This window comes from Mus pahari, chromosome 10, assembly GCF_900095145.1.
Source record: "Mus pahari chromosome 10, PAHARI_EIJ_v1.1, whole genome shotgun sequence".
Taxonomy (NCBI): Eukaryota; Metazoa; Chordata; class Mammalia; order Rodentia; family Muridae; genus Mus; species Mus pahari.
The window spans coordinates 60629616-60644931 of NC_034599.1; the positions used below are offsets into that span (position 1 = coordinate 60629616).

At 47.8% G+C, this 15316-nt stretch overlaps 2 protein-coding genes across 2 annotated transcripts in view; one reads left to right on the top strand and one right to left on the bottom strand.

Annotated features, from left to right (window-relative positions):
• The window catches only part of Oaz2 (ornithine decarboxylase antizyme 2), a gene marked incomplete at its 5' end in the record, with an annotated part of 7342 nt that extends 3313 nt beyond the window's left edge, over positions 1-4029 (top strand). Inside the window, one exon of the mRNA XM_021207808.1 lies at positions 4013-4029. Within this exon, the coding sequence (XP_021063467.1) occupies positions 4013-4029 (17 nt within the window). The remainder of the gene's footprint in view (positions 1-4012) is intronic.
• Znf609 (zinc finger protein 609) overlaps positions 3505-15316 on the bottom strand; it is a 137161-nt gene continuing 125349 nt past the window's right edge. Inside the window, exons 5-10 of the mRNA XM_021206584.2 lie at positions 12078-14421; positions 10440-10806; positions 7137-7312; positions 6683-6899; positions 5886-5964; positions 3505-5436 (exon numbers count right to left, since the gene is read on the bottom strand). Of these exons, the coding sequence (XP_021062243.1) occupies positions 5891-5964; positions 6683-6899; positions 7137-7312; positions 10440-10806; positions 12078-14421 (3178 nt within the window). The 3' untranslated portion in view covers positions 3505-5436; positions 5886-5890. The remainder of the gene's footprint in view (positions 5437-5885; positions 5965-6682; positions 6900-7136; positions 7313-10439; positions 10807-12077; positions 14422-15316) is intronic.

The window sequence follows — 15316 nt, forward strand, 5'->3', positions numbered from 1 at the left end:
GACTGCCTCCTTAACAGGTTCAGAACAGTGCCTGCGCTGCAGAGCAGAGAGGTAGGGCTGGACTGCAGAAATGGCCTGCCTTTTACTGCTTTCACCAAACAGCTTGTTCTAAAGAGAAAAGGGAGAGAGATCTACATTGGGTGTGGGGGTGTCAGGGAGGCAAGTGTGTTGTGTTACTGTGTCAATAAACTGATTTAAAGTTGTGGTCTGTCTTTTTATTCCTGTACCAGGACTAACTTTCCTATCATGACCAGAGCTTAACATAATACAAGTATAATACATACTTCTCAGGGACAAGGCTGCTGCTGGTCTCTGGGGCCATGTTAATACTGTGAAATTCAGGGTTGCTAGGAGTGGGACACACTAAGTGCCCATGGGGAGAGAGGTGTGTACGTAACACTTTCCTGTGTGGTATTGACTAACTCAGAATTCCAGTTGTTACAGGGGTGGGGCTTAAAACTTTACTTTTTATGGTACTGCCTAACTTTATCCCTGAAGTCTTTCCTTTTTGACGCAAGGTTTCTACAGCTCTGGCCTAACCCTGTGTCAGTCTTCCTGCCTCTGGAGTGCCGTCATGCGTGGCTCTAAGGCTCTAAGCAGCACATTCTGTTCCAGTTTAGTTTTGTCTTCTTGGAGCCCAGTGTTCTATGGCATGTCTTCAGGTCCCTTTGTTTCATCACCAGCATGAGGAATCCGTCATCTCTCAGTAGTCCTGGAGAGGGATCTAAGCATGCCCCCTGCCTCACTTCTCAAGAGTTCTCACAGACATTCCTTCCCCTTAAGGCAGTGTTGTTCTACCTATAGATTTGCAATTGCCTTATAGTCAACCTTTAGTTTCTTTACAAGTTTTGCCCAATTTTCAGCTTGTTTTTCACAGAGCTTACCGGTACAGTATTTAGCCATTTAGCCAAGTCACTAAACTTAGGTTCTATCTGCACATGGCATTTCTTCTTCAAAGTCATTCACTTGAAAATACCTTCCATCAAACAGATGACTCCTAGAGGCAAGAGCTAAATGTAAAACCTGAGATACTCATTCACACATAAATAGGGGTAAAAGTCCTTTACTGTCAGCCAAAGCTCACAAAGCAGAGGGAACACACTGTCTTCTGCTGCTGTATGCCGAGTCTACCTGTTAATAGCCAGTGAAATGGGCTGACTTGGAAGCCATATACCTACCCAAAGAGTTCTCTGGCAAAAAAATAAATAATAAAAAAAGAGGACTATTGAAGCCCACCACTGACAACATAATCATAGTAAAGCAGGCAGCAGCACTTCTTTTTTTTTTTTTTTTTAAAGCAACTTAGAAAATAGAAAATTTGGGGGTGTGAAGAGAGGGGTGGGGAGATACGTGAAAGGCAAACTTTAGTCTAAATGTAAGAACAGGGACATTAAAAACTTTATTCAATAAATACAACAAATAATTTAAAAATATACTTCAATTCCAAAGCCAATTAAGAAAAGGAAGTAGAAACAAAGGGGAAGGGGAAGAGAAGGTAAGGAAAGAAGAAAGGCTGAACATGGTTTGGCTGGGCTGTTTCAGACAGTATCACTATTTGAGTCTCAAAAGCTCTCGCCAATAGATCCTTAGCCCTTGATATCATAGGGTAACCACGGGAGTCCAGGAGCAATCCTGGGACCATCAGACTTCTGAGGCTAGGATGGGTGCAGGTAGTGTGGGGTGGAGTGCTGGGCAGGGGGAGGTGGGGAGGGAGGGGGAACAGGGCAGGAGATTCCCCACTTGTTCCTAAAAACCTTTCATTCTAACGCCCAGGCAAGTTTAAGTAGTGCAAAATCTCAGGCAGAGAGCTCCCAGGTGCATAGTTTCATAGATGAATGAATGTCCAAAGCCAAGGGCCTCTGGGAGGCAGGTCCCAGAGCACTCAGGGGTCCAAAGCCACTTTGGTGAATGAGATCTAAGGGTTTAAAAAAGAGGTCAGGATACAGGATCAGCCAGTGGCCAAGATGGAAAACAATGCTGGACAGGAAGAAGCTACAGGGTAGGTAGTGGGCACACTGGGTTCAACAGCTTGCTGTCAGCCAGGAAAGGCGAAGCTGAGGATGGGTATGGAGCAGGGCTAGAGAAAAGACAGGGAAGCTGAGGGGAACAGAACAGCTAGGGGAGGAGGCAGCAGCTCAGCAGCAGACTCCAGGAGAAATAACCAGCAGCCCTCACAGATTTGTGATTGTCTCTTAAAAAGATTTATTTTCTCTTCTTGCCTGAATGTACAAAGGCAAAAAGAGTACAGTTTGTATATATATATATTTATATTTATATATATATATATAAAAAAACAAGGAACTTGGTAATGTACACTTTACAGAAGGGAAGAATCAGGAAGACTGAAATTAAATTCAACAGAGCAACGCCAATGGAACAAAAGCTATGAACAGCAACACTGTCCCTCCAGCCCGAGCCTCCAGCTTGCCCCAACCTGCTCCCAAAGGGAGGGAGGGCTGAGCACCAAGGCAAGCGGGTGGGCTGGGGCAGGAGGGGCTGGGGATAAGGCCTGGGAGGGGCCCACGGCAGGGAATCACTGGAAAGTTTCCTTGGATGCCCTAGTAATCAATGACAAAGGCCCAGAATTATGGGCCAGCTAGCTGCCCAGCTGAATCTTGGGGGCCATCAGAGTACACAGATAAGGTATATGGGGTAGGTGATGAGGCCTCAAATCTATATCCAATTCTCTAGTCCTTCTGCAGTCTTAACTCCCTTAAACTAAGTCCCCCCACCCACCCTGGAGCCTGGAGAGGAGGTGCATGAAATGATCATTTCACAGGGTACCCTCTTACCCTTCTGTGTTTCTTTGACCTTGAGATGTGTGGAGAGAGTAGGCTAAGTGGAGACTACATGTACAAGTATAAGATGGAGAAGTGAGGAAGTAGATGTGAATCCTAAGCAGCAGCTGGCAAGCAGTAGCTGCCCTTCCTCAGGGTGAGGCCCCTACTTACTGTAGCTTCTCTTCCACATGAGTCCCTTGAGATCATTAACAGCAAGAGCATGGGCAGGGTGGCTTAGTGAGAGGCTTGGCTTGGTGGTCTGCACCAGATCTTGTCTTTCTGACTAGGTGCCACAGGTAGTTCCCCGTTGTAGAGGCGGACAGACAATTTTGAAGCACTAGTCAGGAATTTCCACAGCTATAGCTGTGTATGTATTTCAGAGCGGGAAGACTAGATTCAGACTAGGAACCAGGAGGATGGAGCTGAGAACATAGAGTCATTTTTCTACTGCTAATCTCATTTCAGAGCAGCACCTGTTTCTCAAGGGGCACTTGGGTAGAGGGGACAGAGAGCTGACTTGTTTCTAACGGGAAGAGGGGAGAGACAGACAGATGGAGGGAGGGGAAGGGAAGAGGGGAGAGAGAGAGAGAGAAAGCTGTTCCTTCTGCAGAATCTAAGGCTGTCTTGCAAATACAGACACACCTCTGTTATAAAACGAAGTGGAAAGGGCAGGAATGTGGGCAATGCCTACCCAATGAAAAACAAAATTGCTCCAATGGTTTGGTTTTTTTACAATATGTACAAAGCAGACTGCAAACCAGTGCCACAGATACATACAAAACACAATATTTAAAAAAACAGGAACAGATGGGAGCATGGCTCTACTCACTAGAGTCTTGTGGGGAGAAGCATAATTAGGCGACAGTCACTTTCTTAGTAAGGGTAATGGGTTAGGTAAGATGTTGTCTCCAACATCTACCTCCACGAATGAAAGGGGGACACTGCCCAGACTCCTGCTGGGGCAGCATATGGCAGAGGGGGCAATGGTGGCGAGGAGGCTGTTTAGACAAAAGGATTTTCCCAAGTGCCCAGAACCCAACTCAAACAAAAACAAGGACTTGGAAACAGGAAAGGTTTGGAGGTCAGAGGTGCCAACTAGCAAAGCCTGATTATATACAGGGAGGTTCATGGGGTCTTGGGCTTTGTGCTTAATGTCTCCCACCACCCCACTTTCCGAAAGAAGTTAGAGCCTTCCTGCTCTCAAACTGTCACTTTTGACATGCCTGTTACAGGCTCCCGATTAGCCTAAGCTGGTATCTGTGCATCTTTCTCTCTCTCTTGCAGTCCAAAGGGCAAAGACAGGAGGAGAGGGTTACAAAGGGATGATACCCTGCAATAGCAGAGAACTACAAAACCACCCACATGCTGGGAGGACACGACTCCAACCAAGCTAGGTCATCTTCCCTAACATGACTTTGTAGCTCAGGTTCAGAGAGATGCCTGCCACCTCAAAGCCTTAGCCATTGTGTCCACTCCAACTTGGGCATATAATGCTTGGATATGCTGTTTTAGGGGCTAAGGAGCAATCATCTCCCTTTTGGCCAGTGGCCCCTAAAACATAAATGTGTTACAAAGACACTCCTCATATTGGCACATATGGAGTTACAGAGTGAACTGAACTGGGATGTAGACATTTGTGACCCTAAATGAGAAGGATACTCAGATAACTGAATGTCTCCAAGAACAGCCTGCCTTCTGGTTGCTGCTCTAAAGTGATGTGGCAGGCTCCAAGGTTACCCATGCTGGGAGGAAGTCTATTAATACTGCCTGAGTTGTAGGAGCCAAGCAGTAGAAGAGGTGAGGTCAGTATGGGGAATACCCCCTGGGAAAAGGCACCAAGGGGTTAAAAAAGAAAAAGAAAGGGCAAGGAGTTGGGAGATGGAAAGCAGCAGGAATTTTGGTGAGGAAGCAGATTCAGTTTCACAGACTCCACTTATGCTCCAGTTCCTCCCAGCACCCCCAGGGAGCCTGTGCTGGTGCTAGAACCCCTGTCTTCCACCTGACAGGAGCACAAGACTCCGGTGGGGCAAGTGCCTTACTCTCCCCTTTACAGGTTAGGCTCTGAGCATTTATCTGTGCTCACATCAGAGGGGGATGTCTCCACACTTGAAGACCTTGTCTTCGCAATTACAGAGGAAACAGCTCCCTACTTCTTTCCTGAGATTCTAATTTCTCCACGTTCCCAGGGCCCAAACCACTGAGGAGATGTGAAAGCTGGTTTATGGTGGTAATGACAGTGAGGGGTATGGCTGCTGTGCTGTCTTCAGACTTTATCCCATGCTTGGGTCCCTCCCAGGTGTGTGGTGCTCTGGCAGTAGATAGGGCTAAGGTAACAGAGCAGTCATTTCTCTGGGATGAGGCTGTGTTCTCTCAGTTGCTCCTAGGCCTTCATCTCCATAGATGGCCACAACAAAACTGTGGCTGAGAGAATAAATATTTTTGCAAAGTACCAGTTCTCCAGCTCCTGAGGAAGAGGGAGGGTCGGGGGTTGGAGGGTCTAGTGGAGGTGAGGCAGCCAAGGGTCTGCCTTCAGTCACGGTCGGAATGGCAAACAGGATGATCAACACCGTAACTGATGGTAAAATGGCACCTCCAGCATCACCTGGAATGAGCCAGTCTGGCCCATGAAGCTGACTTCATCTGGGCACTTGGTGTTCTGTGAAGGAAACATACAGATAAAACAGCTAATTGTGGTCTGCTGGTATCACAGCCACAAGATGGCGCTCTAAGAAAATGAACTGGGGCTAACAAGATGGTTTAGGGAATAAAGGTGCTTGCTGCCAAACATGAGATGAATTCCATCATCCACAGTTCGAAGACGGAATTCCCTGTAAAGTGTTCTTTGAGCTCTGCTCACAAGCACTACCCTTCACAACAAAGTTAAAAACAAACCAAAAAGAACTGCAGCACCATCTGGTGCTGGTCCTCCACAGGTCTTCAAATGCACATAGCTTCACAAAAGGCTGCTGTCACAGGCCTGGCCAACGGTCTCCCTTTTCCAGATTACTGACATCACATAGTTAACCCTCACTTGCAGGGATCCTGTGCATCCAAGTACAGCTACCCCTGTTAATCTGTCACGGCAAATTAACAAAGTCTACTTACCATTCTCACCTCCGGGGAGGTGGGTAGAGTGAGGGAGTTGAGCCTTGCTGGCTGGCAACAATGGCTGTAGAAGAAAGCCCTGGGCAAGCAGAGAACATATTAATATAGCACTCAGGAAGTCGGCTCGCTGTGAGAAGCTTCCCCTTAAATTTCCTTACCTAGGGCCATTGGATTTTTGGGGTGCTGACAGAAAATCAACCCTGACACTCGGCCAGATCAATGTTCAGCTGCTTGTTTCTCTCTAGTGGTTCCTTACTCTGATGAATAATGAGCGCTCCCAAGCTCTAGGGAGGAAATAAGTCCCAGCCTAAAGCAAGGTACTTTAGGACTCAGCAGAGTGTTTAAGACAGGATCTTTGTATGTGTGTGTTGTACATGTGTGGAGGTCATAGGACAACTGAGTGTCATTCTTAAAGTGCCTTCTGTCTTTTGTTTGAGACAAGGCCTTTCACTGGCTTGGAACTTTGCCAAGTAGGCTAGGCTGGCTGGCCAGTGAGCTCCAGGGATCTCCCTGTTTTCCTCCCACCTGATCACTGTAGTTACAAGCACACACCACCACATCTGTCTTGTTACATGGATTTTGAAGACTGAATTCAGGTCCTCTGCTTATAAGGCAAGTGCTTTACTAAGTCTTCTTCCCATTCGCCTTGAATTTATTTTTATATTACTACTTCAACCTCCTGAGTGGTGGGATTCTCAGATTGGAAATCTGGGGGTGAAAAAAAGCTGCTTTGGGGTCAGGGGCCTTGTTACAGGCACTACTACTGAAATGGAGACAAAGCTGGAGAAGAGCCTTACCTGCGGCATAGGGTAGGTTGTACTGTGCTGGGAGCAAGGAATAGCCCAAGTGGTGGTGGTGGTGGTGTGTGGACATCAGGCGCTGGGAAGGGGATGTGCGGGGCCGGTCGGCACTCCTGTCAGCACCTCCTGCTCCCCCAACACTGCCACAGCTGCCACCACCCCCAACCACCCCACAGCCTCCCCGATCTCTCTCCTGGGAATTTTTATCACTTATCTGGAAAGGAAAGGAGACATATCAAGACACTACAATGAGATACACGCACTAGTGATCTAACCAGTGTTCTATGACTCTAAAATTGCAGGGAATCCACAAATAAAGGGGTGTCCTTATGAGACCGGTATCAAGTCACCCAAGTGGCATCTTGCCAGGGCCTGCACTTGCCCACTCCTCTTATGCTGTGGCTTCTACTCCGTGGTCTTTGGACAAGGACCTGGGCTGTCTTCCACTTACCGTGGGGGACTTGCTTTTGTAGTGACTGGCATGTTGCTGCAAGATATCCAGGGCTTTGGACTCTGAGCTGGCTTTACAGCTCACACTGGGGCTGGCACGGGCCTTGTCAGCATCCTCGCCACCTGAGACCTTGCTGCCATACGGGGAGAAAGAATAGCTGGAAGGCAGATAGGAACCTAGGGAAGGAGAAATCAAGCAGTCAAAGAGATGAGGGCAGAAGGGACTGCTCTAGTGAATGGTCAGGTGGCACCAGCTCTCCTAAGCAGTCCAAGACACTTTTTACTACAGCTCCTGGCTTCCTCCTCTTTTAACAAACTAAGAACAGGAGAAGGGATAGCATACAGCACTCCGTTTCCCAAAACTGACTTCTCAGATCTCCTGAATTATCTCAGAGTCCTATGATAAAGTGGAAAGATCCAAGGATTTAAAGTCAGCCTTTTTGAGTTTCACTTTATCATCAAAATGAAGATTATCAGCCAGGCATGACGGCACACCCATAATCCCAACACTGTGGTGGTCGGGATAGAATTCTGCTCTCAATGTCAGCCTAGACTACATGAGAACCTGTTCCCCAAAACAAGGGCTGGTGAGATGGCTCAGTGGGTAAAAGGACTTGCTGCCAGGCTTGATGATCTGATTTGGATCCCAGCACTCAGGCCAGAGCAGGCAGACCAATTTGAAGTTGAAGCCAGTTTCATCTATTCCAGGCCAGCCAGGATTACAAAATGAAACCATGTTTTTATTGAAAAAAAANGGGGGGGGGGAGTGGTAGGCCAGGTGTGGGAGTAAACACCTTTAATTCTAGTACTGGAGAGACAGGCAGGCAGATTACTGAGTCTAAGACCAGCCTGGTCTACATGAGGAGTTCTGAGTAAGCTAGGACTGTTTAAAAAAAGGGTGGTGGTCCTGGAGAGATGGTTCAGTATCTGGTAAGAGCACTCCTTGTTTCTCCAGAGAACCTGGGTGCAATGCTCAGCACCCACGTCAGGTGGCTGTCTGTAACTCCAGCTCCAGGGCAGCTGATGTTCTCTGTAAACACTGTGATCACATGCATGTTTTTCCCTCTCCCCCTCTCACCCCCCCCACATTTATAAATAAATCTAAAAAATAAGCAAAAGATACTAGTACAAAAAGAACAGGAGCATACATAATGCTCTAATCCAGGACTTGGGAGGCAACAGTAAGAGGATTGTTTCAAGAAGGTAGCCTGAATACAGTAAATTCTAGCTCCAGAATTTACAGAATCTAGTTCCAGCAAAGTCTTTTCACAAATAAGCAACAGGAAGCTAGGTGTGCACACACCTGTAGTTTTAGCTAAGGCGGGAAGATGAGATCAAGGTCAGCCTGGGCTTAGATGGCCAGACTTTGTCTTAAACCTGAAGCTGGGCTGGAGAGACAGATCAGTGGTTGAGAATACTTGCTTCCATTGCAAAGGACCCAGATTTCATTTCTAGCACCTACATGGTGGCTCCCAACTATTTACAACCCTAGCTCCATGGTATCTAACACCTTTTCCTGGCTTTCTTGTGTATCAAACATGCACACGGTGCACATGTATACATTCAGGTAAATGTTCACATAAACAAAAACACAATCATGCTTGCATACAAGCATGAGAATCAAAATTCAGATCACCAGTGCCTACATAAAAGGCCAGGTGCAAGTGCTTATAATTCTAGAACTGTGAAGATACAGACAGGAAAAACCCTAGGGCTCACTGGCAAGTCAGTCTAGAATAATTGAGTTCTAGGTTCAGTGAGACCCTGCTTGAAAAAATAAATCATCGAAGAAGATAAATGACATTGACCTCTGACCTAAACACACATGCAAATGCATAGAAACACAAGCTGGGTGTGGTGGCATATGCTTATAATTTCAGCACTTGGGAGCAGAGGCAAGAAAAAGGGGGAAAGCAGGTTAATTATAGACTAACAAACAAGGGCTACATAATAAGACCCTGTCTCAACAATGAAAACAGAACAATAGGAAAAAAAAATGCATAAATCATTCAAGACAGTGCATGGAGCAGAGAAAGCCTCAGCAGATGGAACTTTTATTTGTATATAGATGGTAAGGCACACTGTGAGGGTGAGATGATCTCCTTATCTGTTTGAAAAGCTTATGTGTATTTAGAATTTATCCCATAAAAATGCAGCAGAATGTCAAGACTAGCTCTAGGAGGCTGGGGCTGTAAGGAGTGAATGCTTGGGCTGATCTAAATGGAAAACAGGGATTACCAGAAGCTGAGGATGGCAGGGCAGGGCAGGGCAGGGCAGTGTAGGGCAGATAACAGATGCCCAAACACAGACAGAGGCATGAGCACAGTGGGGTGGCTACAGTTTATGAAAGCCTATTACATATTTCATGAAGTGCTATTAGAGAAGAACAGGGGAATGTCATTTACCTTGAGTGGATCAGCGTGCACTGAGTGTGTGGTAAACGGCCATATCATGGCCAGGCATGGTGATGCACTCAGGAGAGAGGCAGGTGGATTTCTACAAGTTAAGAGCCCAGCTTGTTCTATACAGCAAGTTCCCAGGCCAGTCAGGGCTACAAAGTGAAATCTGTCTCAAGAAAACAAAAATATCTAGCCCTCTCCCAACCAACCAACCAGAAGTTCTGGATCCTACATAGCTCTTCAGGCAATAGCAATTAGTGTGTAGAGTGGAATATGAACATTTTTTTCCTAACAAGTTAAAAAACATTTAAACCTTGACCCACTGAGAACTCACTGTCAGCAGTGTAAGAACTAATTTTTTTCCCGCGGAACCTACTAGACATCCCTCCACCTGACTTCAGAATGTTCTCTGCATCCCCGGCAGCCCTCTGACCTCAGCGTGAGCACACTTCAAAGCTGAATGCCTGTGTTGGTCTGGTTTGAATCTTATTTGCCACATGTACTGCTCCTGCTGTATTAAGCTGTGAAGCCGTGGATGGAGGGAACTGGTCTCCCCTATTTCTTTAGGATTCCCCACAGTGCCTTGCATGCAGCAGAAAGCAGAGTGCATGTCTAAGGAAATTCCAGCGGAGAGAAGGTGGCTGTGGTGCACATGAGTTTTACCACTGATCATCAAGAAAAGCTGACTGCAGAAGCAACCTTAGCTGAAGTACGGGAGAGGTGGTTTTTCTGATTATAATTAGGGTCATTCAAGGTTAGTGTGGCAACTTCACGTCATGGACACCTCATTTATAAAAAGTCTGTCAGCCAAGTCAGTCTCCCAAACCCACAAAGCAAAGAGCTCTGGATTGGAAAGGTGCCCCACCTCCCTTGCCCACGAGCAGCACAGCCAGCAGGTACTGTACCTGGGTAGTTCTGCATCATCACAGCAGGCATCCCCCGGTAGCTGGGGTGGTTGGGGTCATATGACTGGCTGTAAGAGTAGCCATGCATGTAGGGGATGTAGGACTGGTGCTGGGTGAGCGGAGAGGACACAGGCACATGGACACTTGGCCGGGGCTCCTTGCTCCCGAGGCGGGATTCCTCAGCTGGGGGTAGCTTGCAGTCACTGCTTGTGCTTTCCTTCCCGTCTTCCTTGGGAACAGAGTCCTTACTCCGGCCCCTGTCCTCCTTTAATTTTCGGTCGCGTTCCTCTTTCCATCGATCGTCCTCTGACTTGATGTCTGCGTACTTGGCAGGATAAACGTATGTCCACATCCGAGGCTCTGTCTCCTGCAAAAACCACACAATGGGTGCCGAGTAGTAGTACACATAAAAGAGCCTTTTCAAACCCAAGGTCTGAGTAGAAACATTAACAGAACATTACAGCACCCAAGGCAAAGTGTGATTCTGACTTGTACAGAATTTGTTTACAAAAACACTGTTAATTTCCACACTGAGGAGGCAGAGGCAAATAGAAGTCTACGGGTTCAGGGCCAGCCAGGAATACATAGCGAGACCCTGTCATGACAAAATACCTTCTCAAACCTAAGGAAACAACATCCTAGGAGAGACACAGCAAAGCTGTCAGTGGCTCTTCTCTGTACAAGACTCCTGGGGCAGCGGCTCTGGGAATACAGGTTGCCTCCTGCCAAGATGTTTATGTTGCTTTGCAGTTATCAGTGCCCCAGAAGGAAAGGGAAGACGGTGTGAATGTTTGCAACAGCTGTGGGTGTCTGCAGAGACCAGAAGAGAGGATCAGATCCCCTGGAGCTGGAGTTACAGGAGGTTGTGAGCCATCTGATGTGGGTGTTAGGAAGTAACTTCAGTCCTCTGGAAGAACAGAGAGTACTTTTAACCACTGAGCCATCTCTCCAGCCCCATTAGTTTTAATTTCTAAATATTATTTATTTTAAGAGAACAGGGTCTTGCTAAGTATATGTAGCCCAGGCTATATAGCTCAGTGTGGCTATAAACTCAAGATAACCTGCTTTTAACCTCCCTAGTCCTAGGACTACAGGCATGTGTCGTCATAGCTGACACCATAAATTCCTTTTTAAAGAAACCTGTTAGGTAAGTGCTATATGCTTCCATTCTGAAGCATTCTGAACACTGGGTTAGAAGTCAACAAACCCAGGTTCTTGTCTCAACTAACTGTAGACAAGATAAGTTGTCCTAAGAGCTGGGCGTGGTGGCACACGCCTTTAATCCCAGCACTTGGGAGGCAGAGGCAGGCGGATTTCTGAGTTTGAGGCCAGCCTGGTCTACAAAGTGAGTTCCAGGACAGCCAGAGCTATACAGAGAAACCCTGTCTCAAAAAACNAAAAAAAAAAAAAAAAAAAAAAAGATAAGTTGTCCTAGTAGTCCGTCTTCCCTGTTTAAGGAAAAAATACCTTTCAAGGAGGTAAAAGTGCTTTTTAAAAAACATAAAATGTACGTTTACTAAAATTATATAACTCTCCTGATAATTTCAATTCTATGGAACCTCTAAACAAGACAGTGCTGGTCTGAGGGCCAGAAAGTTTATTAGACAGCATCTCCACTTCCTTACATACAACAGTTACCTGTCGGTACCAGAGTATTGGATCCACCTCTGCCTGTCGGCCACACTCAGTGCCCGTCTTAGCCTCAGACGCCTCCTTGCCTAGGTGGCTGGCCTCACTCAGCTTCCCTTTAAGGCCTTCAGGGGTCTGGCTGGGGAGTTTTGATGAGTCATCTAACTTGGGGATGATGACAGACTTGGCGGGATCCGTCCCGGGCTCCTTGGCCTTGCCGGGCCCTGACTTCACCAGGTCTGTCAGGCTGGGAGCCTTGGTGAGAGTTGGTGGAATTGAGGGCTTTTGCTTCCACTCTTCCTTGAGCGATGTCTCCCGTTCTTTCAGGCCCATCTCTGTCTTCTTGTCCAGTCCCCGCTGCTGCTGCTGCTCCAGGCTCTGCCGCTTCTGCTGTTCTTCGTACTGCTGCCGATAAGCAGTGTTGGTACTCAGGAGGTGGCTGTGGTAACTCTGGTCACTGTAGCCGTAAGGAGGCACGTAGGCATACTGGTTGTAGTACAGGGACTGCATGTACATGTTGGGCCGCTGCTGGATGACGGAGGGCTGCTGACTGGAGTTGCTCAGCTCTGGCTTCTTCTCCTCACAGACGTCATTCTTTACTTTCCCTTCTATGCTCTCAGGCTCCTCATCCTTTTTTGTCTTTAGGGGCTGGCCCTCTATTCCTGCCTGGCTGCTTGAGGTGAGAGCGCCTGGGCTGGACTGTGCATAGCCTGGAGAGTAGTAACTCTCGAAGCCTTGGTAATATGGTGAGTCTTTGCTCTGCGGCTGAGGGGGGAACAGTGCTTTCTTAGCCCCTTCTTTAACCAGCTGCTCAGGGTCCCCCGACTTGGCACTGCCCACCTTGCCCTCCCCGTCCTCCCCAGCGTCAGAGATATCAGAGTAGGCAGGGCTGTTGGTCTTGACTGAGCTGGCTTCAGCTCCATTCTGGGTCACTACATGGAGGGGGGTTAGGGGTTGGGTCGGGGTAGCACTATCTAGGCGGCTGCTGCTTCCAATGGAAGGGCTGGGGGCATTGTCAGTGAAACTGTAAATCTTATCAGCCTCAGCCTTGATGCTAGCTAACCGGCTTTGGTGGGACTCTGAGGGGCCGTTCAGAAGGCTCTCCACTTTGATTGCATCTCCTGCTGCGTCTCTGAATGGGCTCTTACCTTCTTCTGCTCGGCATACCTTCCCAGGCGTCAGAGGACTTTCAAGTTCCTTTGATGAGTCCTTCTTTTTTTTGTCTTTCTTTTTCTTGTCCTTGGCAGGGGTCAGGGCAGGGCTGACTGTGAAAGGCTCTCCCATAACAGTGGGTTTGGGCTGAATGGGCTTGAGCTGGGGACTGTTGGGCATTGCTTGGACCACAGTAGTGGTCAAGCCTGAGGAGGACCCTGGGCTTGCTGCCGTGAAGGTGGCTGTCTGGAAAGTGTAGATCTGTTGTGGGGGGAGGGCAGGGGCAATGGGGCGGGCTGATTTTAAGCTCTTGGATGGAATCTTTTCAGATTTCAGACTTGAGGGCTTTTTACACTTTTCCTTTTCCATACACTTCCTTTCCAAAGAGTCGAAGGCATCATTGCTTGTTTCATCCATTACCGAGGGCCCGTCATCAGAGCCATCATTGGATAAGGCTCCAGGGTCTGCGTCTCCCTCCCCACTCAGTTTTTTCTTACAGAGGCCTTTTGTGCTGAATTTGCTTGAAGGGGAAGGGCTGTGAGGCTCAACAAGCCGAACTTTGGGGGTAGCTGAGCGGGCAGGGGACAAGGATCCCTTCTGTGGGACAGGTGCACCGTTGCAGCTGAGGTCAGCATGAAGGGTGGGCTCTTCTCCATACTCACTGTCTCCATCAGCTTCTGGTTTGCTGTCGTCATCTGTGTGGGCGTGAGCTTGGTGGTACTTAAGCCCATTGATGTGCTTGTATTTTTTGTTGCAGTTTGGGTGGGGACAGTCAATCAGGACTGGGGAGGGACAATTTCTGTCCATAAGAGTGGGTTCTACCTTGGTTCCGGGGAGGGGCCCAGTGGCTGAGCCCATGGAATTTGTGCGGACACGCTTGCTCCCTTTGGAGTCCTCTGAGCTGGAATTCAGCTCCATGTCTGAAAGAGGTTTGCTCTTCCGCTTATTGGCTGAGGAGGGGCTGGCTTTGACATCCTCAGAGGTGCTGCTGGCAGGAGGGCGATGCTCTGAGGAGTTTTGGCTACCCCGACGGCCTTTGCTATTGGCTCCTGCTCGTGTCTTGCTGCTGCTGCTGCTGGTCCCTTTGCTGTCAGAAGCTGTGGCTGTCTCACTGACAGGCGGGTTACTGTTGGGACGCATGCGCTTGCCTCTTCCTCGACCGTTACGCATTTCCAAGTCACTGGTGGGAGAGTCACAGAACCTTGGAAAAGTACAAATAGGACAGATATTACCTTTGTTTTTGTGAGGCAGGGCCTACCAGCATGAACTACACCCAGCTTTCTTTTTCTTGAAGCCTATGCTGGTAAGGAGCTCATTAAGTAGTCAAAGCTGGCCTCTAACTTGCAGCAATTCTTTTGCCCAGCTTCCGTTTTAATAACTGGTTTCCTTTAGGAACCTGCACAGGAACTGTATTGAGCGGTAACCTCCTAGCATGTCATTTGCATACTAGTTCTGGATTACCCCACCATATTTTAGGTTTCTCAAGCCCTAGCACACTGGGTACTAAAATTAGGAATAAGGTATAAGAAGACATTGAAATATTGTTGGTTTTTATTGTATTTTTATTTGTGTAGTGCTGTTAGAGAATTAATCCATAAGCCTCACACAATATTCCAGACCCAAAATGTTAATATTATCACACATTCTGGAGACAAGGTATGTACTCAGGGTTAGCCTCAACTTCCTGTTTTGCTGAAGGTGGCTTTGAACTTTTAACCCTTCTGTATCTACCAGGGCCGGGATTACAGGTACATGGAACTATGGCTGCTTGAAATTTTTACTTAAAGATCAAATTTGCAACCTGAAAGTAAGGCCAGGCCCAGTGACTCAAACACCTGTGATCCCAGCACTTAGGAAGCTAAGGTAAGATGATTGATCACCTTGGGTTTGAGGCAGCCTGCCTTATTCAGTGAGTTCAGCCTGGGCTATGGGATGAACCCTTGTCCCAAAGAAAGGGAGGAAGAGAGGAAGGGAAGAAGGGGAGAGGCTGGAAGGCAGGCAGGCAGGCAGGGAGGCAGGCAGGCAGGCAGGCAGGCAGGCAGGCAGGCAGGCAGGCAGGAAGGAAGGAAGGAAGGAAGGAAGGAAGGAAGGAAGGA